This window comes from Dermochelys coriacea, chromosome 1 (genome assembly GCF_009764565.3).
Source record: "Dermochelys coriacea isolate rDerCor1 chromosome 1, rDerCor1.pri.v4, whole genome shotgun sequence".
Classification (NCBI taxonomy): domain Eukaryota; kingdom Metazoa; phylum Chordata; order Testudines; family Dermochelyidae; genus Dermochelys; species Dermochelys coriacea.
In genome coordinates, this window is record NC_050068.2 from 25,398,025 (window position 1) to 25,420,984 (window position 22,960).

At 41.1% G+C, this 22,960-nt stretch overlaps 1 protein-coding gene across 8 annotated transcripts in view; it reads left to right on the top strand.

Moving 5' to 3' along the window:
• FAT3 (FAT atypical cadherin 3) overlaps positions 1-22,960 on the top strand; it is a 576,249-nt gene that overhangs the window by 509,255 nt on the left and 44,034 nt on the right. For all 8 annotated transcript variants that reach the window (XM_038409118.2, XM_043504135.1, XM_038409148.2 and 5 more), the window contains 6 exons: positions 1,624-1,761; positions 3,832-3,975; positions 5,209-5,406; positions 7,643-8,441; positions 20,931-21,065; positions 22,018-22,175. In XM_038409118.2, the coding sequence (XP_038265046.1) occupies positions 1,624-1,761; positions 3,832-3,975; positions 5,209-5,406; positions 7,643-8,441; positions 20,931-21,065; positions 22,018-22,175 (1,572 nt within the window). The remainder of the gene's footprint in view (positions 1-1,623; positions 1,762-3,831; positions 3,976-5,208; positions 5,407-7,642; positions 8,442-20,930; positions 21,066-22,017; positions 22,176-22,960) is intronic.

The following is a 22,960-nucleotide window of genomic DNA, read 5'->3' on the forward strand; positions in this document are numbered from 1 at the left end:
ATTTCAGACAGAAAGTCAATACAAGGTGTTGCGATAAATAACTATAATATGCATAAGCATATAATAAAAAATCATTCTGTGGCTGTGCAGATGATAAACTATAATAGCCACTGCACCTTTTGACCACCTCACCTGCCATCTGTCCAGTATTCTGTCTCTTCTAGAATTACTTTTAATGTTCCAAACCGCCAATCAACTTTCAAAGCAACTGCCATTTCCTCCCCCAGCCCCTCCAAAAAAAGAACCCGCAAGATAAAATGTTTTCTTTTTTCCTCTCAGTTTTGCACTCCACCCTCGGCATAATTTTGCCCTGGACCCATGACAGGTGACGTCCAGTGTCTCATGGCTCATCAGAGATAGAAACACATAATGTTTCTCATTGGAGAGGCAACATTTATGGCTTTCCAGTGAAATAAAAAGTGTTTGAATCTAGCCCTGATGGAATACAACATAGCATACCTCAAATCACAACACCTTCTACTGTATCTGAGACATCTGGCTTTAGTAGGGAAAGGTTGTGAAAACTAGAAGCATTAAAAGATTTTAAGGCTGAGAGTTTCAAAGGCTCCTCAGGGAGTTAGGCATCCAGCTGCCATTAAAAGTCACCTAACGCCTTTGAAAATCCTACTCTAGAGCGTCAACAAATTTTCTAAAATAACTTCTCTCTAAAATGTGGATAGCCATCTGTCTTGGATGGTTTAGACATAACAAATCCTGCATATAGTTATCAGTGGTTCACAGCCATGCTGGAAGGGCATAACGAGTGGAGTCCCGCAGGGATTGGTCTGGATCTGGTTCTGTTCAATATCTTCATCAATGATTTGGATAATGGCATACAGAGTATACTTATAAAGTTTGCAGACGATACCAAGATGGGCGGGGTTGCAAGTGTTTTGGAGGATAGGATTAAAATTCAAATGATCTGGACAAACTGGAGAAATGGTCTGAAGTAAACAGGATGAAATTCAATAAGGACAAATGCAAAGTACTCCACTTAGGAAGGAACAAACAGTTGCACACGTACAAAATGAGAAATGACTGCCTAGGAAGGAGTACTGTGGAAAGGGATCTGGGGGTCATAGTGGATCACAAGCACTGGAATAAATTGCCTAAGGCGGCTGTGGAATCTCCATCATTGGGGATTTTTAAGAGCAGGTTGGACAAACACCTGTCAGGGATGGTCTAGATAATACTTAGTCCTGCCTTGAGTGCAGGGGACTGGACTAGATGTCCTCTCGAGGTCTCTTCCAGTTCTATGAGTCTATGATTTTCTATGATTTTATGTTGGCAGGGAGTTAGACGAAATGATCCTTACAGTCCCTTTTAACCCTATGATTCTATGTGGCTTAAACAAAATGTATGATTGTATGCAGCGATACGAAGAGCTCATTGGTACTTGCTTCATATGACTTGTATAACACACGCACTGGCTTGCCCCTTGCAAATAATCTTCCCATTCCAAATTTGTGATGAGAGAACTTTTAGACAAACATGCACTGTCCAGTAAGTTATATCTACTAACCTGACGGAATGTAAAGTTATTCCTTTGGGGTTTTGATTTCTTATTGTACCATAGAAATATTTCTTAATTTGTATATTTAATTTTATTCTTCTCTCAAAAAGTTGATAGCAGAAGACCAGGATAGTCCTGCCAATGGCCAGATTCATTTTTCCATAGTGAATGGTGATCGGGACAATGAATTTTCAGTTGATCCTGTTTTGGGACTTATAAAGGTTAAAAAGAAATTGGACAGAGAAAGGGTAAGATAACATGTGCTGGACTTTCTTCTAAACTTACTAAAAATTGCATATGTATATTGACTTCAGCTGTGCTGCTGGCTTTCTGCATGACTGCAGGCTTGTCATTTATGTAGTCTGCAGTTGGCACTACAAAATATTCTATCATCTATTTCTATTATTGCCCAATTCCCTCCTTTCACCCCAGTCCTATCTACAAGCAAACTGAGCTTCAAATGTTCCCCTCTCTACTGGTATCAGATAAGATTAAAGAAAACAAACCCGTGACAATGCAGAAAGCTGTATTGTTAATGAGCTGCCACCCTGTTTCTATCATACACATACACAATGGTGATTGTAACACATTCTAGACAGTAACACCAGGCACAGAGCCAAGACCTCAACTTTGAATTGGCAATGTGTGTAAATATTATTAGCAAGGTTATGTTGTGAAGTGGCCAAGCTATAGAGGTAGTAATAGGGTGCTATATTTGAGAGACCCCATTGCTTTGTTTACTCCAGTACAACATTCACCCAAGACAACTTATCACCATTTCACCCACCTCTCAAATAACAGCATTTGACAAACAAAGATGGTTTGCCTAGTGTTATTGTGAGCATAGGAGAAAGTTACATGACTTCAGTAATCTTACAACACATAGGGAAATCTCTGCAGGTAGTACTCGGAGTGCTAAGGACACAGACGTCATGTGGTCAGTGCATGTGTTTGTTCTTTGCTGTGCTGTGGTCTATAGGCTAGATAGGTGCTGTATATTTTTAACTGTATAGCCTTAATTTTTTAATTTGCATTAATTTAATGTTTGTGTTTAGTATAGCTGCAAAGTACACACACACACACACAGGTTCTTTATATAAACATGCATGTAGGACTAAGTTCACCACAGGTATAAACAGGGGCAATTACATGATGTGAGCAGAGTTGCACCTGCTTACATCAGTAGTGAATTTGGCCCATTGTCTCTGATGTTCTTCGGAGACAATACAGCAAGCCCAATTCTGAAATACATAGAATATAGGATATACTCTAGGACATCAATGTAGGGCTTCCTCATTCTTGTACCAAAAAAATGTATAGGCTAAACTTTCAGAAGAAGAAACAGTACTCATTTCAAACCTACAGACAGGTTAAGTTCTTAAATCCAAGGTGAGTGATAGAGGGCACAGAAAGACAAAACCAAAAAAAAAAAATTGTCGGAAGAAATCCCAAGACAACAACCAACTCTGAACCAGCCAAAACCTGTCATAGAAGAGAGGGAAATAAGAAAAGCCATTCCCCAGGTGCTGTTGTGATGTTTTAAACCTAATGCCACAGGCACCCTGTGGTTTGTGCTATCGTCAAAGATAAAGACATGTCCCAAAAGCATAAAGACAACTGCTCCCCTAATAACATGTATTGTGTGGCTGTTTCTAATAAGTACCAAGAAAAATCTGTATTTTTAGTGGCAGGTAGATGATATCCAGCTGCAAACTAGCTATCCAAGCCAGGGGGTACAGAGGCACGGGTGTTACTAGCCATTGAAAGTGTTTTTCAAATCATTTAGACTACCTCTCTATGAACTTTATGTTAGTACTTTGCAAATGCCATGTTAGAAATGTTTCATGTTAGATAGATAATGAGACATGCTCTCAGAAATCATGTACAGAAGAGTCTTGGAACCCATTCCTAAAATCCCGGTTTGACTGGAATCTGGCCAAAATGTTGCAGTAGACGCCTAAGAAACTCAAAGTATTCTCTGTGCTTGCTTGTAAGTTAAAGTTGTAATGGCTGATTTTGCATATTATACGCAAGGCACCATGCAGTTTGTTTTCGAAGTGTACCATTATCTATAGTATGCATCGTCTGGTGCAGTTATTTTAATATGGTGACACCATTCAGATTATTGATAGCCTTATAAAACAGAGTTTGGGACACAGTGAAGCACTAAACAGGGAAATGTTATACAAAGGGCAGGACATGTAATGAGGTGAGACAGCTTTCCACAGAATGTGGTACGTGGCACACAGCGTGGAAGGAATGATTGCTGAAATTTAGGACCCCTTTCGCATTGATTTAATGTTTTCACCTTTTCGCAGGTGTCTGGATATTCACTAGTTATTCAGGCAAGAGACAGTGGCATCCCTCCTATGTCATCATCTGTAACGGTCAACATAGACATTTCTGATGTGAACGATAATAGCCCTATATTTACACCAGCCAACTATACAGCTGTAATTCAAGTAAGTTTATCCTGCACATCAAAAACTGATCTGATCTTTAAGTATGAAAGCATTTGGTTACCATTAAGTTACTTTTGTTCAGCCCAAGGTATATCAAATTGTCTCCTTTCAAGCAAAGGATAGGCATGTTTTTCTGAACTCTTTGACAGGACTCTGTTTACGAGATTCCTCAGAATCTGCCACAGATTTTACCACTTATCCCAGCTACTGAAGAAGCTTTCCCCTTGTTCAAGAAATGTTTTTTATTCTTCTTCTGCAATTGTAGCCGTTCCAGCTGCCATGTAGGGCTCTCTTGTCTTTCTTGCCTGTCCCACAGCTAGACAAAGAATTAGTTCAAATTGTAAACAGAGGGTTCAAGCCCTCCTTGATCAGAGGAGAGAAGAAAATGAAAGAATTTCTGGAATTTCCATTTCCCATACTCTCCTGAAGAGTTTCTGCACTCTTGACTAGTATATTCCATGTCTGTACTGTGAAGATGGATCTATCTGTCTATCTTAGAGTTTTATACTGCCCCCAATCACTGTGGTATCTCAGTGCCTTCCCCATAAAATCAAGAGCAATTGCAAAGTCCCTAGGGACTTCATGGAGTCTCTAGCACTTCTCCCTTTACAGGGTCAGAGCTCGATTTGGGGTAGGTTTTTGGGGGCGGAGTTGGGAGAGAATCTAAATCTCTGGCAACCCCATGTTATCTGTTTCGGTGTGTCCTGTGGGAAAACCATAAACATTGCATCACAATGGGATGCAGGCATGAAAAATTTTATGAAACAGCTTTGTGATATGATTACCTTCATAGTACTGGGGACAGTTAAATGTTCTGACTGGCAAAGCACAGCATCACCCTGGTAAATGCATATTGGTCCTGCCAAATATACCAATGGCTGCCCAACCCTAAGCTAGGTGATGAGCAGACAAGAGGTTAAAGTTTTTTCACTTTATTCAGTGTATGAATGGTCATGTGTAATAGATACAGTGGTGGTTTAAAAAAAAAAAGGCCCAAAACCTGGACACCTCTCTAGAGATGCTGTGTCAAATTCTGCTCTCAGTCAGCTCTATGCTTCTCGCCAAGTGAATCGTGTTCCATGTGTGTAACTGGAGCACAATGGGGTGGAATGTAAAAACTATGGGGAACTACTGTGGAAAAACCATTTTCCTGTGTATTCTGAATGTTATTTTAACAATATGGTGAGATATGTCATTGTAATTTCTCTTAATACGCTGTGTATATGCATAAAGGAGAATAAGCCAGTGGGCACAAGCATTTTGCAGCTGGTAGTGACAGACAACGATTCTTTTCACAACGGCCCCCCGTTTACGTTTACCATTCTGACTGGCAATGAAGAGGAGGAATTTATGTTGGACCCACATGGAGTTTTGAGATCTGCAGTTATCTTCAAGCACATGGTAGCAACTGAATATATGCTCTGTGTGCAGGTATGGCCTTATTATTGCACATCAGCACAAACCAAGAAAATTCTCTTAGTGTCATGTCATTTTTGCCATTATTTTTATGTTTTTATGTTGCCTGTTTGTTTTGTTTTTAATTGATTTTATTCAGTTAGTCAATATAGTGTATTGCAACGTACAGTGCACAAAACACTACATTTCTTTCACTGCTCACAAACCCAATTTCATATAAATAGGTAACCAGCCACCTTACCAATTTATTTGTATGGAATGGGATTTGTGAGTAGCAAGCGTATGATTTAAGATTTTCATTTATTTTTTAAAAAAGCTCAGGAAGGAAAGTAGGGGAATAGAATATCCAGGAAAAAAATACCTTCTGCACATATAAACACACAACAAAAAGAGCAACAACAAAATATTGTTATAGGGAAGGAAATCACACTGGTTCCTAAATCCATAAATCTAGTAATACATTTTCCAAAACAGACCAAAAACTCATGAAAATTTTCCAAGTTTATTTAGTTTAGAAGGGAGATGAAAAAAGGGCTGCAAATAGAAGTCACTACCGAGGAGCTTCATAACCAGACCATAACCATAATTTTTGTGACATCTAACTCAAAAGTTCATTGTCTGCTTCTCTTCATGATTTACAGGGGGAAAACAGTTGGGTGTCATTCTGCAACAAACCTAAAACTCATAAGCACTGAAACCAATTTTATTCTCAAGCCTTATAGGAAAAATAAAAACCCTTTCCCTAGCCTTTATTATAAAACTGCCAATTTTTAGGCCAAACTAATTTTCCTAAACAAAGTTCTGGTGAGGCTATAAATAGCATATGTAATGGAAATGTGGTTGCAATTTTAGCTATGTACCTATGACTGTGATATAAATGGAGTAAAAGATAGACATCAAAGTCTAAAATGTATCAAAATATATAGAAAAATATTGTGGTTGACTTTTGGAGGCTTAATAGACCCTTCGCATTCCTTTCTTATTTAAGGGCTTCTACAATTAAAACATTTTTAATGTTATTTGGAGTATTTGGACCCCAACAGCATACCTGACAGTTCAGGGCAGCTGAAGGAAGAGCGTCTCTCCACTCTACCACCAGTCCTCCTTTGTAGTTTTTATTAAAATTAAATTTGGAGGAGGGACAGGTCAACAAAATTACCTTTTTGGCTTTCCAGCCGTATTCAGGGTGAGGCGGAGTGATTTTCAGAGGTGCTCAGCACACATTGCTCCTATTGAAGGTATATATATAATTCTTATTAGCATTCTATATTTTTTTCTTTTTCCTTGTTGATTTTTATAATCACATTCAATTCTCCAATAAAGATCTTCGGATCAAGTGGCAGGTCTATGTTCTTTTGTTCTGTTCTCCTTCAGAGTGAGTAGTAAATCTTAATAGTGAGCTGAATGGAGCATTTTTATTACTGCACAAAAAGGACATTGATCCAAGTTTGCATAGCCTTCTGTCAGGAGGGCCTTGAGTTTTTTGTCAGACCTGCTCTATTGCTCTCCCTAAAAAGTGAAAATGATGCTATCATATGTGCTCTGGGTCACAGAGTCAGCTGTCCAAGCTCAGTTCTACTCTCATATTTTATTGTTAGTAATAAAACATGCATCTTATTTCATCTTTGGAGGGTGATAAATTTTCTTTATTTCAAGCATGTTTCTTGAGTGATTTAGGTAAAGCAATACAGAAAGCAGTATTAAAAATGCCAACCCTAACTTTCTAAGACCCTCATAAGCTAAGCAGGGTCAAGATGGATCAGAAACTTCTGAAGCATGCCCAGCTGCTGCAGAAATCAGTCTTGATGATTAAGTAGGTTGCACTCTCTTCTTTGAGTCAGTATTGAACCAGAGCTCCATCAGATGCGCAGGAGGGGCCACCATTCAAATGGGAATGAGACTAAAATAAAAAACCTGACCATTTGTGGTAATTGAAGAGTCCATTTAATACCAGAGTACATGTTCTATCTGTGGTATTCTGGTCGCATTTCAGTCTGTTTCCTCCTGCAGTTCATTTAGATACAGTTTTCTTCATTTCCCTAAGGTGTTTTTGTGTTTCACATCAGAGGTGGCAGCATTGCAATGTGGGGCCAAGTTGTTCCTTTATGAATATAGTTAGTAAAGTGCTTTGAAAAGAGTGTCAGGATGACAGACTTTATAAATATAGTAGTAGGGAGGAGGAGGAAGAGTGAGGATTTGTTACTATTGACTGTGATTTATGTGTGTGCTTGTTCTTTCCAAATTAAATTAGGCTAAAGATTCTGGGAAGCCCCAACAGGTATCCCACAGTTACATCCAAGTGCGGGTTATTGAAGAAAGCATTCACAAACCAACAGCCATTCCACTGGAGATTTTTATAGTCACCATGGAAGATGACTTTCCAGGGGGTGTCATTGGAAAGATTCATGCCACAGATCAAGATGTGTATGACGTTCTCACTTATACCCTGAAGTCAGAGCAGAAAAGTCTGTTCAAGGTTAACAGCCACGATGGCAAGATCATTGCCCTGGGAGGGCTAGATAACGGCAAGTACACGCTAAACGTGTCAGTTAGCGATGGCCGGTTCCAAGTGCCCATCGATGTTATAGTCCACATGGAACAGCTGATACAAGAAATGCTGCAGAACACGGTCACCATCCGATTTGAGAACGTTTCCCCTGAAGATTTTGTGGGGATCCACATGCATGGGTTCAGGCGCACCTTGCGAAATGCTGTGCTCTCGAAGAAACAAGATAGCCTGCACATTATCAGCATTCAGCCTGTGGCAGGCACCAATCAGCTTGACATGCTGTTTGCAGTTCAGATGCACAACAGTGGATTTTATAAGCCTGCTTATTTGATTCAGAAGCTTACCAATGCAAGGAGACACTTAGAAAATGTGATTCACATCTCAGCTATCTTGGAGAAGAATTGTTCTGGACTGGATTGTCAGGAGCAGCACTGTGAACAAAGCCTGTCTATTGATTCCCATTCCCTGATGACCTATAGCACAGCGCGAATTAGTTTTGTATGTCCCCGTTTCTACAGAAATGTACGCTGCACATGTAATGGTGAGTGTGACTCCCTCTTCACCTTCAATCTTTCCACATTATGGGTTAGGATAGTTTTTATTTCTCTGATGCAGATTGGAAGGGGCAGTTCAATTCATTTAGTTAAAGAGCATGTGGCAAATGTATGGTGGGAATTGATTTCTGAGGGTGGTTAAGAATTGTTCATGTTTATTGATGTAAATGGAAGATGGTGAACTTTCACCTTCTGTGACCACTTTGCTGGAGGCATGGTAATCAGAGCCATCAACAAACCTTCTGCTGTGGTTTTCCACCCAATCAGTAACAGTACTGAAAAGTACATAAAGTGTGGTCATGTCAGAAACTGGCCAGTCAGTATTTAGCGACTGCACCCAGCGTTTTGAAAGTGAGGATTACTTTAACCAGAGATGAAAGTAAGCCGGTACGGCGTACCACCAAGAGCCAGTGCACCGTACTAGGGCAGCCCAGCTTCCCCAAGGGGCAATTTAAAGGTCCTGGGACTCTCAGCAGTGGCTGGAGCCCCAGGCCCTTTAAATTGCCTCCAGAGCCCCGCTGTTGGAGCCCTGGAGTAGCGACTGCAGGGCTCCGGGGGCTATTTAAAGGGCCTGGGGCTCCCCTGCTTCTACCGCCCGGGCCCTTTAAATAGCCACTGGAGCCCCGTCACCGCTTCCCCAGGGCTCCGGTGGCTATTTAAAGGACGGGAGTGGTAGAAGCCGGGGAGCCGTGGGCCCTTTAAATTGCCCCCAGAGCCCTGGGGTAGCGGGGGCTCCGGGGGCTATTTAAAGGGCCGGGCTCCAGCTGCCTCTGCCACCCCGGTCCTTTAAATAGCTGCCGCAGCCCCGCCGCTTCCCCAGGGCTCCGGTGGCTATTTAAAGGGCCAGGGCGGTAGAAGAGGGGAGCCCCGGACCCTTTAAATAGCCCCCAGAGCCCCGGGCTACTGCTGCTACCCTTGTGGGGGGGGCACTTACCTTACAGGGTGGGCTGGGGCTGGCTCTGACCCCCTCAACCCCGCCCCTTCCACCCTAGGCCCCGCCCCTTCCGGGGGCCAGAGCTGGCCCCAGAGTACCGGTAAATCACTCGACTTACTTTCATCCCTGCTTTAACCTAAGTGATAAAGATGGAAAGGCCTTTTTCATTCATATTTTGTGGGGGGGTGGGGGTGGGTGGGTAATGGAAACCAATAAAGTATTTCATTAAGTAATTGGAAGCAAGTAGGGCTTCTGATCTTTTGACCTACACTCGGGCTTCCAGGTGTGTACATTTTTGTGTGTGGTTGATTTTTGCTTTAACCACTGTGGCACTGGTTCATGAAATTGTTCCGCAGTTTTGAGGGGATTTCGTACAGGAACGACCAACATATTCACTAGGTTGCCCATCTTCCTTCTGCTTCTGTGTACTAGGTAAAAAACCTCAAGCAGTTATAATAATAGACCTGTTCCTTCTGTTTGCGTGGTTTTTTGTTTCTCATTCCACTTTGCTCAAGAGTGAAATAAGAAGCTGCTGTAAAATCAATACATGTAAACCTCCCTTCTCGTAAACATACACAGAGAGACGGGACTTTGTTTTCTGCTGGTGTCAATGGACAAAACTCCTGTGAAGTCAATGAGGCTGTGACAGTTTAGCAAAGAATTCGGCCCATAAAGACTGTGCACCACATTTTGCTCTCAGATCTGTATGGCAGATCTTCAGTCTGACAACCTAGCCTCCTTAAGGGTTTGCTCTTGCTCCCGTTGAAGTCAATAAGTGTCTTACCATGGACTTCAGAGGGGATTGGGTCAGGCCCCAATGCATGGAACTTCAGCAGGAGTCACTGGAGTCCTGCAGAGGGGAGATAATAGGTCCCTAATAGTTCAGCGAACGTGAGAAGATCAGAATATTGGAGTTGAGATCTTTTATGTACATTTAAGGGCTAATTGTTAAATGATAGTGTTAAGTGTTTCAAACAGCTTTAGATGTATGTTACAGTCCCTGCTATTGTTAGCTATACAAAAGCTGTGCAGTAGAGACTTTCATAGAATAGACAGTTCTGTCATATCATCTAGCCAAACCCCTAGGCCAGTGCAGAACTATTAAGTACAGTATATTCTGTACTGTCTTGAAACTGTGTCTTTGTCCAGTCTAGTTTTAAATGTACCAATCAATGGGGAATCCATACCTATCTTGGGAGACTGATAGATCTCACTGACAGTAATTTTCTCCTGATATTCAGTTTACATGTTCCCATTTTTATTTTCATTCCATTGTTGCTAATTATACCCTTTGTTTACCACCCAAAGCAGTTAACCTTGGTCAGTGGCATTTGCTCCCTTCAGATACTTGTAGAAAATTAACCTGCCTCTCTCTCTTTAGTTTTTGTTAAAGCAAATCATAGATAGTTCTTTTAATCAGTCTTTCCTCAGAAGTGTGTATGTGTGTATTCTGTATGATAAACCATAATGAATGTGTATCTGCATATTTATATGCATATAAATATAACAAGTGGAAAAATAGTACACAAAATACTAGGATGGATTTCCTCATGGTTCCTTTAACATGATAGCTTTGGCAAGACACATTCAGCAGAATCAGTGTCCTAATATATTTGTTTCTAGAGTAGTTTAATGATCTAGCCAAATAAATATTGATAGATTGAAGAATGACAAACCTATTAAAATTTTGCATATGTTTTCACTGATCAGATTCAGTTATAACCCAGGAAGCCTGAGTTTGAGCTAATTCACACATTCTTGAAATATGTATCAGACTTGGAACGTAGTTCCCACTGCCAGATGTCACAAATATGCACAAATTATGCATGTCAGCTGTTCATAACCTAGATTACCTTTATGAGTAAACGGAGCTATCTAACACCAGAATGCTGAGAGACTATTAAAGCAGGTAACTTTTGAACCTCTATAGATTCAGCAGCTCACTTCAGGTAGGATAACGTCCAAAAGTTCAGACGCCTCAGTCTGAATCTTTAGAGTCAATAACTAAAAAATTTTGCAATAACAGGCTAACTCCTGAGATTTCTGGCATTTTTGCTTCCAGTCATGTGAAAAGTACTGGAATAAACAGCCATTCCCATGGTATTTTGGGGTTTCAGAGGCAAAAATGATACGTCATGTTACATTATCCTTTTAAAAAAAAAACTAAGTAAAGATTTGGTCTGGGTTTAGTTTTAGGACAAAGATTCACAGGGGGAAATTGGTTAGTTTTGTTGGAACCGATTTGTCCATACAGTCTTGCTCACAGTCCCATTTCTAGCCTCTGTTAAGGAACTTCTATGAGGAGCATAATTTGCACTACACTAGACAATTTTTGAAAACATGGGTTAAAAAAATGTGTGTGTTAGGGAAGAGGATCGAATATGGTTCCAACGTAATCATTCAGGAGCCTTGTGAACACTGTCCCCAAAAGTGTTGTGTGGAAGTGCAAACTCACACATCTATATTAGAGTGCATATGGCTTCTTCTACAGTGTGACAGGAATAGATTCTTCTGTCTTGTATCTAAATTCATGGGAGGAAAGAAGGAATCTAAGCTTTAGGTCTTTTAGAGCTATACCCGGTACATTCTGCAGGAAGGCAGAAATAACTGAATATATTGCAGAGGTGATCCTCTGCCATTAATAAATAAATAAAAGGGCCCAATTTTTAGAGGAGCTGTGCCCCCTCAGGTCCCATTGTAGGAGTTGAGAGTGCACTGCACCCACTAAGAGGTCCTCGGTACCTCTCATGATTGGCTCCAATGTGTCCAGTCCTAACCATTGAACTCAAGTCCCAATACCAATGTGCCAGACTCCCACTCTCTGCTCATTCAAATTCCTCCAAAAGACCAACTGACTCCCATAAAGCCTACACACAGATTCTGCCCCTTGTAAGCCATCATGGTAGTACAGCTAAGAAGACTGAGTGAGAGAGGGGGATAGTATCTTCCTATCCAGTCTGCACTTAGGCATTAAATAAAAGTGGTCTGATTTTTCCAAGGTTCTGAACACATTGTGTGGTATAGGGGGGTCATTTTAATTGTTGGGCGCCATGTAATTTTATTTTAAACATTACTAAAAATACTTGTTTAGAGAAAGGGTAGGCCAGCTCTTACTAATTGTTTCTTTTATTGCCATATTATGGGTGTAACTCCCCCTACTTAGTCACAGAGGTTCTTTTTGTATCTTAGGAGATACCATGATTAAGACCAAGCAAAATAATCACAGTTATTAATTGTGGTCATTTTACTAGTGAAAAAAGAAAGAGAAAGTATTAAATAAAATAACACACATGAGAGAACAAATATAATAATACTGATACTTCCATTACGATCTCTCCTATATTATATTGTTCTATGGAGGTCTTGTAGCAGAGATTTCACCTTTGAGAATGGATTCCCTGGGCGATGGTGGGGTGCTTTCTGTTTTTTGGTAAGTTAAGACAAAATATATTATTATCCCAAATTATTGTAAATTCAGTTTTAGTATCTTATTAGATACTTAAAACTGTGGATAAACAGGCAAAAAAAAGTGCTTAAGGGCAAGCAAAGCCTGTCTGGTTGTTGTTAATAACTAAGCAGTTTGTAGTTGGGCAAAGTAAGGAATCTTAACTAAATCCTGTGAAATCAAAGGAAATATTTAAATTAGTTAATTAAAAGAAGCTATCTTAGAACAGGACAATTACAAATATTAACAGGTTTCAGAGTAGCAGCCGTGTTAGTCTGTATTCGCAAAAAGAAAAGGAGTACCGGTGGCACCTTAGAGACTAACAAATTTATTAGAGCATAAGCTTTCGTGAGCTACAGCTCACTTCATCGGAGCTGTAGCTCACGAAAGCTTATGCTCTAATAAATTTGTTAGTCTCTAAGGTGCCACCGGTACTCCTTTTCTTTTTACAAATATTAAGAATCCTAAGTGTAATTAAATCCCACTATTTCTCTGATTACCAATGTTTATCCCGTCTCCTCTCCAGCAATACATGTCTAACCAGCTGGTGATTATCAGGAGAAGCTGTTAATATTTTACGTTACAATTACATTTCAGTATCCCAATAAAATCATTATATGAATTGAAATCTAATCCGTTGTCAGTGTTTTAGTTAACTTCTCTCACCTGTGCATGTTGAAGTTTGGGGAGGTCTTCCTTGTGTTGGTTTCTTCTTGAGTCTTTTCTGTTTTTCTTAATTGTCTGTGGCAGCTTGCCTGTAGAGATACACAGCATAAGTTGTGGCGTGTTTGCTGTCTAAGCAGAATAGCAGGAAATGTGTGTATGAGAGGTGCTCACTTTGGACTCTTTTAATGCATCTCCTTCCGATTTTTAGGAAATTTACAGGAAAACACACAGGCTTGTTTAAGAAAATGAAATTCTGTTTTGAAAAAGTCCAAACACTCGTGTTCTTTATATAAAAGATTTCAGTTCTCCAGACAGTCTTTTAAAATTAAATAACCTTTAGAAAGTTTTTTTTTACAACTTAAATAATATAAAAACGTGTTAATTCTTGTCATAGTTTTAGAAGAGATGATTCTTGTCTTCTGGAGTTGGATGATGGTTTGCTTGCACACTGCCAGTAATTAATTAGCATCCTATTAATATAATATTCTATACTTAAATGGCTTCTTATATTAGTACATAGTTATAGCATCAAATGACCTTGCTATATTTATATATTAAACATCTTACTATTCCTACATTTAGATATCTTTGCAAACATACATCTCCAAAGGTGTTTGCCATTTCAACATTTAAGAAATAAACAAAAATTTAAAACATCTCCAACAACATGATTTTCTCTGAAAGTTTTAAGAACACAAGTAAGTTGTCTTGCAAGAGGGTGGAGGTTGGTAGAACCCACGGTACCTAGATGTATCGCTCTGGTAACACACCCTACATTCCAATCATATTCAGGTTTCTTCCAAAACATGAATGTTTTACATGGTTTGTCATCTTGATGTTTGCTTGTCCTTGGGAAATAGGAGTAGAAATCTTCCTGAATTTCTTTGATTAGCTTTAACATTTTGTAATATAATTAGCTAAACAGGTGTATTGTTATATTTCCAAGCATCCTAGCTATAACATATTTGTAGCTATATCTTAATATTCAGTAAACGTGTAAACAAGTTTAGGAACATAAGAAAGGCCATACTGGGTCAGACCAAAGGTCCATCTAGCCCAGTATCCTGTCTTCCAACAATGACCAATGCCAGGTGCCCCAGAGGGAATGAACAGAATAGGTGATCGTCAAGTGATCCACCCCGTCATCCATTCCCAGCTTCTGGCAAACAGAGGCTAAGGACACCATCCCTGTCCATCCTGGCTAATAGCAGAGGTGCAAGTAAGCCGGTACGCCCCGGTATGGCGTACCGGCAAGAGCTGGTACGCCGTACCGGGGTGGACCGGCTTCCCCAGGCGACAATTTAAAGGGCCCGGGGCTCCCAGCAGCAGCTGGAGCCCTGGGCCCTTTAAATTTCCACCAGAGCCCTGGGGTAGCGGTGGTGGGGCTCCAGCGGCTATTTAAAGGGCCCACGCTCAGAAGGGGCCCTGGCCGCTTTTCTCCGCCTCCTGCTCTCTCCTATGGGGGCAGAAGCTTGCAGCCCACCTCCCCTCTCCCCTGCCTCTTCCCCCAGTATGCTGCATTCCCCCTCTCACTCTCTCTCCCTGCTGCCGATCAGCTGTTTGCTGGCATGAGGAAGCAGAGAAGAGGCAGGGGCGGGGCCTTGGGGAAGGGGGTGGAATCAGGGCATACCCCCTCCAGCCCCCTGCCATGAGCCGCTCAGGGCAGGGAGCTGGGAGCAACCCCAGCCCACACCCTCAGCCCTCTACCCTGACTCCTGCACCCCCCTCACACCCCCACGACCTCAGCCCACGACCCCAGCTCACACCCCCAGCCCTCTGCCCTGACTCCTGCACTCTCCCACACCCCATGCCCTGACTCCTGCACCCCCCACATCCCCACCCTGAGCACCAAACGGGAGCTCCGACATCCTCTCCCACCCCACATACCCACCTGCACCCCTCTCACTGAATGGGAGCTGCCCCAGGTAAGCGCTCCACACCCCAATCTCCTGCTCCAACCCTGAGCCCCCTCCCTCATTCTAGGACAGACCCTGCAATTCCCAGCCTGCTCCTGCACCCTAACTCCCTCCCAGACCCTGCATCCCCAGCCCTGTTCTCAGTGCACCCCCACCCTCAGCTTGGTGCAGAGAGAGACAAAGAGAATGGGCTAGAACCAGGGTGAAGGTAGGTATCTGCTCTATATAGGCAGAGGGATGTGTAGGGGATCCTGTTTACCCCCTCCCCAGCCCTGCTGCCCTTGCAGTTTACCCCCAGCCCCTCCCTTGCTCCAAGGACCAACCCTAGCTCCTGCCCCACTGTGTTTTTGCCCCCAGCCCCTGCCTTGCTCCAGTCAGCAGGGACTAATTCTTCCCCCATGCCTCACTGTGCTCATCTTGCCCCGGCCCCTGCTTTGCTCCAGCTGGGGACCAATCCTTCCCCCCCACCACCACCATGCCCAGCTGTGCTCTTGCCCCGGCCTCTTCTTTCCCCAGGGGTGCCCTCAAATATGTTTGGCGATAGGCCCACAAAAAGTTAATCCAGCCCGGATCCTTTAAATTGTCCCCAGAGCCTTGTTGCCAGAGTCCTGGGGTAGCGGCAGCGGGGTTCCAGTGGCAAGTTAAAGGGCTGGGGCGGTAGCGATGGCCCCAGGCCCTTTAAATAGCCCCCTTTAAATCACCCCCGAACCCCAGGGCTCTCAGTTGCCTCTGCAGCTGGAAGTTCAGGGGGTGATTTAAAGGACCCGGAGCTCCCAGCTGCTGCTCCCACAGCCCTAGCCCCAGGCCCTTTAAATCCTGATTTAAAGAGCCTGGGGATTTAAAGGCCCCGCCTCTTCCAGTTGAGGCCCCGCCCCCTCATCAGGACTCTGGAGTACTGGTAAGTCCTTTAAGTTCCTTTCACCCCTGGCTAATAGCCATTGATGGACTTATCCTCCATGAAAGTTTGTAATGATCTAATAAAAAATAAGTTATTATGAGATAATTAATATCATTTTTGCATTAATACTGAGGTCTCTCCCCTAAAACATGTACACTGCCTTTGAAGCCAGTGCATCACCCAAGGTTGGAAAAAGTTGACTGTAGTCCATTGCTCTTTGAGTCACTAAAGTATAAATTACTTGCGAGGTGAGACTTTTTTCCCCCCTCAGGGTAATCAACCTTTGGAATTCTGTGCCCCACAAGGTATCAGCAGAATCCATGTGGCTCAGATTTTAGAAGAGCTATGGTTTGAGAGAGACTTGGCCCAGGAGTGAAAGGGCGTGATTTTTAAGAGGAAGAAAGGAATTGTCACTGGGTTGTATAGGAGATGGGATTCCCTTATGGTACCACATAATGGGATCAATAAGGAGAAGCTGCTGTTGATAGAGCATTGAGGTAGGGGATGTTGCAGAGAGCTGGTATAAAATATGAGGAGTGAGGCAAGTAGAGACAGGCAGAGTGGGAATTGCTACAGACTGGAAGGAGCTGGGGAAAATTTGGAGCCAGCAGAGGTGGTCAGATATCCCAGCTAGTTCCACTAACACCGGGACAAATTCCCAGTTACATTAGAACAGACTAAGATGCCTGGTCACCCTAGTCCAAGAGTACAATTGCAGTATTGCCAACCCAAGCATTCAAAAATTATGAGTCAGCTCCCCCCACCCAAAAAAATCATGAGATTGTCTTAAAAATTTTAAGTTTTTTTTACAATAATAAGTTTGGGTTCTTTTTATTTGCCTTGGTATTGTTAGCCTTTAGGAGTCACTTTCCATGTTTTCTCTGCAACCAAGAAAGTTAAATGTTTACTTTTTAAAATGAAATCTGAGATTTGTTTAGATAATCACATGTATCCAGGAGCTGGGGCTGTCAGAAAAACACAAATCACCGAGACTTGGCAACAATGCAAATGGGATTACATGGGTCTGGGTAATTCCTGCTTATATGTACAGGGATGAAGTAATTGCCACATTTAGAAATGAGAAAGTATCTTCCTCTTCATCATACTGGCAGGGACCTTGGAGTAGTTCTACCTCTTTCTAGAGCAATAAACAGAGATCATCTGTCCAAATCAGGCAGACCCCTCCCAAAATTTCCTGCCCGTTACTGGTTGACCCTAACCCCATCTTTCTATGCAATACCTTCTTGGATACAAATTTATTAATAGTAACGTGAGTTACATGGGAATGCCATGGATTTTCAGGATTTGCCTGGGGAAAGAAAATCAATCCTAATCCATATTGCTGAATCTCTTTTGGAAAGAACAAAGAATGGTAAAAATGCTGGACTTCAGAGTGAAAATGCGACAACTAAATTGTTGTATTTCAATTCTGGCTGTAAATCTTTGACAGTGGGTAACATATCTTTGAATTATTTTACAATTTTACTCAGTGCGGTTATGAAATCAGCCTGAGCATGCACATTAGCCAAAACAATACAATACACTAGTGCACGATTTGTAGCTTATGCACTTATAACCATACAGATAGGCATAAAACATTTCTTCTCCCAGGTTTGAACATTTTAAAACTTCTGTCACAGCTGTGACATCCACAGGATGAATACAAAGTTGATTTTCTTGTAGTTTATCTTAAAAAAAAACATTCATGGTCTGCCAGGGTAAGCTTACATCTTCACAGTGATAATAAATATATTAGACTCTTTCCATATACTTTTGGACCATGGAATGATGAATCTGAACCTCAAATCAAGAGTTAGAATCAGCTAAAAAGTGGCAGAGACTGATAGAGAAGCCAAGAATTGATTTATTGCTTAATGTCAGAGATTTTAATCAAAAGTTAAAGGGTTGTGAAAATGTGCAATGCCACATTCTGAAATCTCAGCAGTTCAGCATATTCACAAGCTCTGGGGTTTTTGCCCAAGTGACTTGTCTATTTGTCAGCTACAGAGAGATTCACTTAAATTACTGCCTTACAAAAGGTAAAGTGTGTTGAAAGAACAGATGTACTGTGCAGATAGAGCACACACCTAATAAGAATGTATTGAAATAGCTGATGGAATTAAACAGTAAATTATAACCTTTCTATGGAACATTTGTGCCATTCTCTAGAGAATTATGTCCCTGCTATAGAATTCTATAGGATTGTTGTTATTTAAAAGGAAAACAAACACTCCAAAACACCTATGGAAAACATCTCATTCTCAGTTAAATTCTGTTGTTTTATAATATTTTCTATAGAACCCTATTACATTAAATTTCCATAGAAGCCTGTTGATTTCATCCTTATTAGTATCAATAGGAGTAGAAATGTGATAGTATATTACTAGTATTATACATGAGAGGCAAGGTGGGCGAAATAAGATCTTTTATTGGACCAATTTCTGACTGTGAAAGAGGCATGCTTTTGTGCTTACACAGAGCTCTGCTTCATTATTATGCGTGTTAATATACCCTATTATACTGATTAATAAAGATTGCCATGCATCATTTTACATCAGTGCTCATTTCCTGCACAGACATCTCAAACAAATGTTTGACCAATGAGGGAAGGTATAAAAAGATTAAACTGGCTGTGTTGCTCACCAAGCATAGACATTTATAGTCTCTGCCATATTTGTAGGCAGACCATCTCCACTTTGAAACCTACAGTAATGAATTATCTGTTTCCAGAAAATACCTAGAGTGACAAGTAACTTGAGCTATGCTTAGTCTGAGCCCTGCTTGGCTTGTACAAAAGTATGTTAGTAACGTCATCCCTTTCATAACTGCAAGGGGTGGGAGGGGATTGCTCTATTACAAGTTCATAACTTTCTTTATACACTGTAAATAAAATACATGCACTAAAAAAACCTCCACATTCCAATTACATCAAGCTTGTGATACAAAGCAGGAACAGCAAATATTCAATAAGGGGGAACTCTCCTGTCCTTAAATCTGCTCTGAGATGTATTAATTTAAGTTTGACATACGAGGAAGTGCTAACCCTATCCATCCCCCACCACTGGCCCTCTCTCTGTTCAAGCCCTAAATACAAATCAACAGAAGCAAATAAATCCCAAGCATAGGCAGGCGTGCCATTTTCCAAGTCTGTGCACAACCACATGTATTTCACTAGAAGTCCCGCAAACTCATCCAAGGGCAGAACTTGGCCCAGTGCATGTTAATTTCCTTTGCATTTCTTTGTGGTGTCTAAAAAGAAAGTCTCTCTTTCTAGAAGCATTTGAGGAATGATATGTTGAGCTTCAGTGGCTCCCTCAGAGACTGTGTGGTCATTTGTATTGTGGTTTACAGTGTTTACATGCCTTTCCAGACTGAGGTAATTTAAATGTATATGTATTTTAAGGGCTTTTAAAAAGACAAAATAAGGTCCCGATCCAGAATCCATTAAATTCAATAGGAACTTTCCACTGACTTCCATTAGCTTTAAATCAAGCCCTTAGCAGCCATCTGAATTTGTTGGGTGTTACATATTAAGGGATTTTTTGAAGTGCTTGCAGTGCCTGTGTTGTAAGGAAAGATTTTAATCAAGGTTTAGACCTCGGGGACTCAATTCTGCCTCCAGACTACCCTTTGAAGTCAGCAGGAGATCTTCATGGATATAGGTCAGACCAAAATTGTGTCCCGGGTTGGCAAACCTAGTCAACATCCTTATGAAAGTACTGACGGTGCATCAGCTGTCAGGGCTTTTCAAAGTTTAAGTAATTTTAACCCATTTACATATGCCACTAAATACAGTTTGAGTATTTTAAGGATTATTTTGCCCAATTTAAGTCGGTAAATTGAAGCTAGCTATTTAGAGTGTTAAACTTCTACTGTCTTAAAAATACATCATTTAAAATAACCCATCCGATTATTTTTTAAATTAAAAAAAAATCTCCACCCTGAATCCTTTGTAGGATAATGCGTAGCTTCAAAGACAGAAAAATCCTGTCCATTCCTCCTTTTTTGTCCAGGATCCCAGATGAAATGGAGTTTATGCAGCCCGATTTGGGAGGGAGGGAGCAGGATTTGTGGTGCCTAGCAGTGTATCCAGTGTCCAGCTTTATGGGATTGCTTTCCCCTTCTGGAAGGATCAGCATGCCATTGTGGAGCATGAGGATACTGCAGTACCACCTGCACAAGGAGCTCTCCTTACACTGTGCAGCTTGGGCGTGGCTATCCTTCCTGCCTGCACAGAATTCTCCAGACTTAAGGCAAGGCAGAAGAAGGATGTAGCCCCTAGTAATGTGTTTCATGGGTCTACTCTAGATCCCCTTCAGAGAGGGGGTTTGGAACGAAAACACTGGCAAAGCCATCATGACACCAGTGAATTGGTCATAATTGTTTATTATTATTATTTATTGATTTGTCCTTTGGCTGCACCTAAGCACCCACTCAAGGACCAGCACCCCATTATGCTAGGCACGGTATGCACACTTATTTAAAAGATATCTCTGACCCAAAGGGTTTACAATCTAGATTTAAATTCTGTTACAATTTTTAAGTCTCTTTCTGCTTCATGTTGCCAAGGTGCATGTTTGACATTGTATTCTTAACAGCATCTTTCATTGATCACAGGAGGGCTGTGTCCTGGGTCCAGCGATCCCTGTATGGAGAAGCCATGTCCAGGGGACATGCAGTGTGTGGGGTACGAAGCTAGTCGAAGGCCATTCATCTGCCAGTGCCCACCAGGGAAGCTTGGAGAATGTTCAGGTGCAGATTCCCCCAAAAGAGTAACCAGAAAATACTTAAAAGTGTGATTTTTATATAAGAAGTGCTGCCGTTGTATCATAATACGGAGAGTTGCTATTGAAGTCAGTGGGAGTTGTGTGTGCACACCTCTCAGGATCTGGTCTCATTTACTTAAGAGTGTTGTAAAAGAAACTGGTTGTGCAAACCTGGTGCTGTATATATACCTGATTCTGCTTCTACAGACAAAACTCCCATTGACCTGAATCTGATCAGGATGGTGTCCCAAATCAGTAAAACATGGGACTTTTGAGAAGACACTTCTTTCTAGAGAACTGCTATCATTGAATAGTGCCCTGCTAGCAGCAAAGCACTTTGGGATCCTTTAGGAGATATTAATTCAAGGTTTTACTTGTTGTTAACATTCATAAAATTTGTAATTTTTGTGATTAAAAATACCATGCTATCTTGAAAAAAACATTTCAGGAACTTTGTACATTTTGTTCAGCTTATGTTAACCACCAAGACACCAGGGTCCTGATGCAAAGTCAAGCAGACCATTTTCATTGGTTTCAATGGGCTTTGAGTATGACTTGGAGTCAGAAATATCTTGATGCTAACAGAGGGTGCAGATTCCCCATCACATTCTGATTTCTGGTGCTCTGCTAGAGCTAAATCCTTCTCACCTTACATCTGCCAATAGTTCCAATAAAGTCAATAAGGCTTCTTGTCTGAGAATGGTGAGCTGGATTTTCCCTCTTATTAGGAAATTATTCTCCCCAAATCCGTGGTGTGTGGTTTGCAATGGAGACAAGTTTTTAATCAGTCAAAGGTGGGTTTTATTTAAAAGTTTCTTCTTTGTTAGCTACCTATGTTCTGTAATTAACTTCATTTGCAATTGTAGGATAATTTCATGTGTCTCTGCTCATTTCTGAACATTAAAAGAATATGTATCTTCTTAAAATGGTTGTTTCAGGGCACACTTCCCTTAGCTTTGCTGGGAATAGTTACATCAAATACCGGGTTTCTGAAAATAGCAAGAGAGAAGAATTCAAGCTGGCTCTGCGTCTGCGAACATTGCAAAGCAATGGGATTATAATGTACACCAGAGCAAATCCCTGTATAATTCTGAAGGTAATTAAAATGTTATCTTTCCGGCACTTATTTTCTTGATTATATGTTTTCTCATTGGCTCTTGCTTTGGGGAATGTTGTTCTCATTTCAGCTGTGGATTGAGAAGATGAAGATTGATCTATTTCATGGTAACAGGGAAAAGCAGCAATTTCAACAAAAACAAACAAAAATGCAGCTTGATATGCATTGCAGTAGTAGTATTCTTTGAATATGGACCATTGGGTGCTTTATCTTATATGACCACTGTATGTGACTAGGCGCAAGAGCCGATCTACTTAAGATGCAAGACCTGGCCATTCAGATGATTGTGTATTCTAACCCACACTTGTTGAAAAGGCTGTTTTTCCTCTGCATCTGTGTGGTTGGAAAATGTGCCTTCATACCACTGAATCGCAGTTAATTTCAAAAACAATTTTTATTTTTTAAGAAAAGTTTCTCTGCTTGAATGAGGTAGCTTATCGAATCAGAGAGTTATGATTGTTCTTCTAGAAGGCTGGGGGTAGGTGAAGACACCTATTGTATTGAATGAAGTCTCTATGACTTTGACTCTTTGTGAACTGCCTAAAATGTGGTTCTATGGAAGGCCAAATTTCTGTTGAGCAGGTTAAAAGAGAAGGATAAACAGTTCCAACAGCCTCCATGTATAAAACTTCTGCTGAAATCCCGAAGGCACTGAATGAAGACAATGTGACTGATTGTATCTTTTCCATGTACTATAACTCAGCAGTGGAAGAAATGGTACAAAGCATTTTGTATTTGTATTTGCAATTTTTGGATTTTTTTTT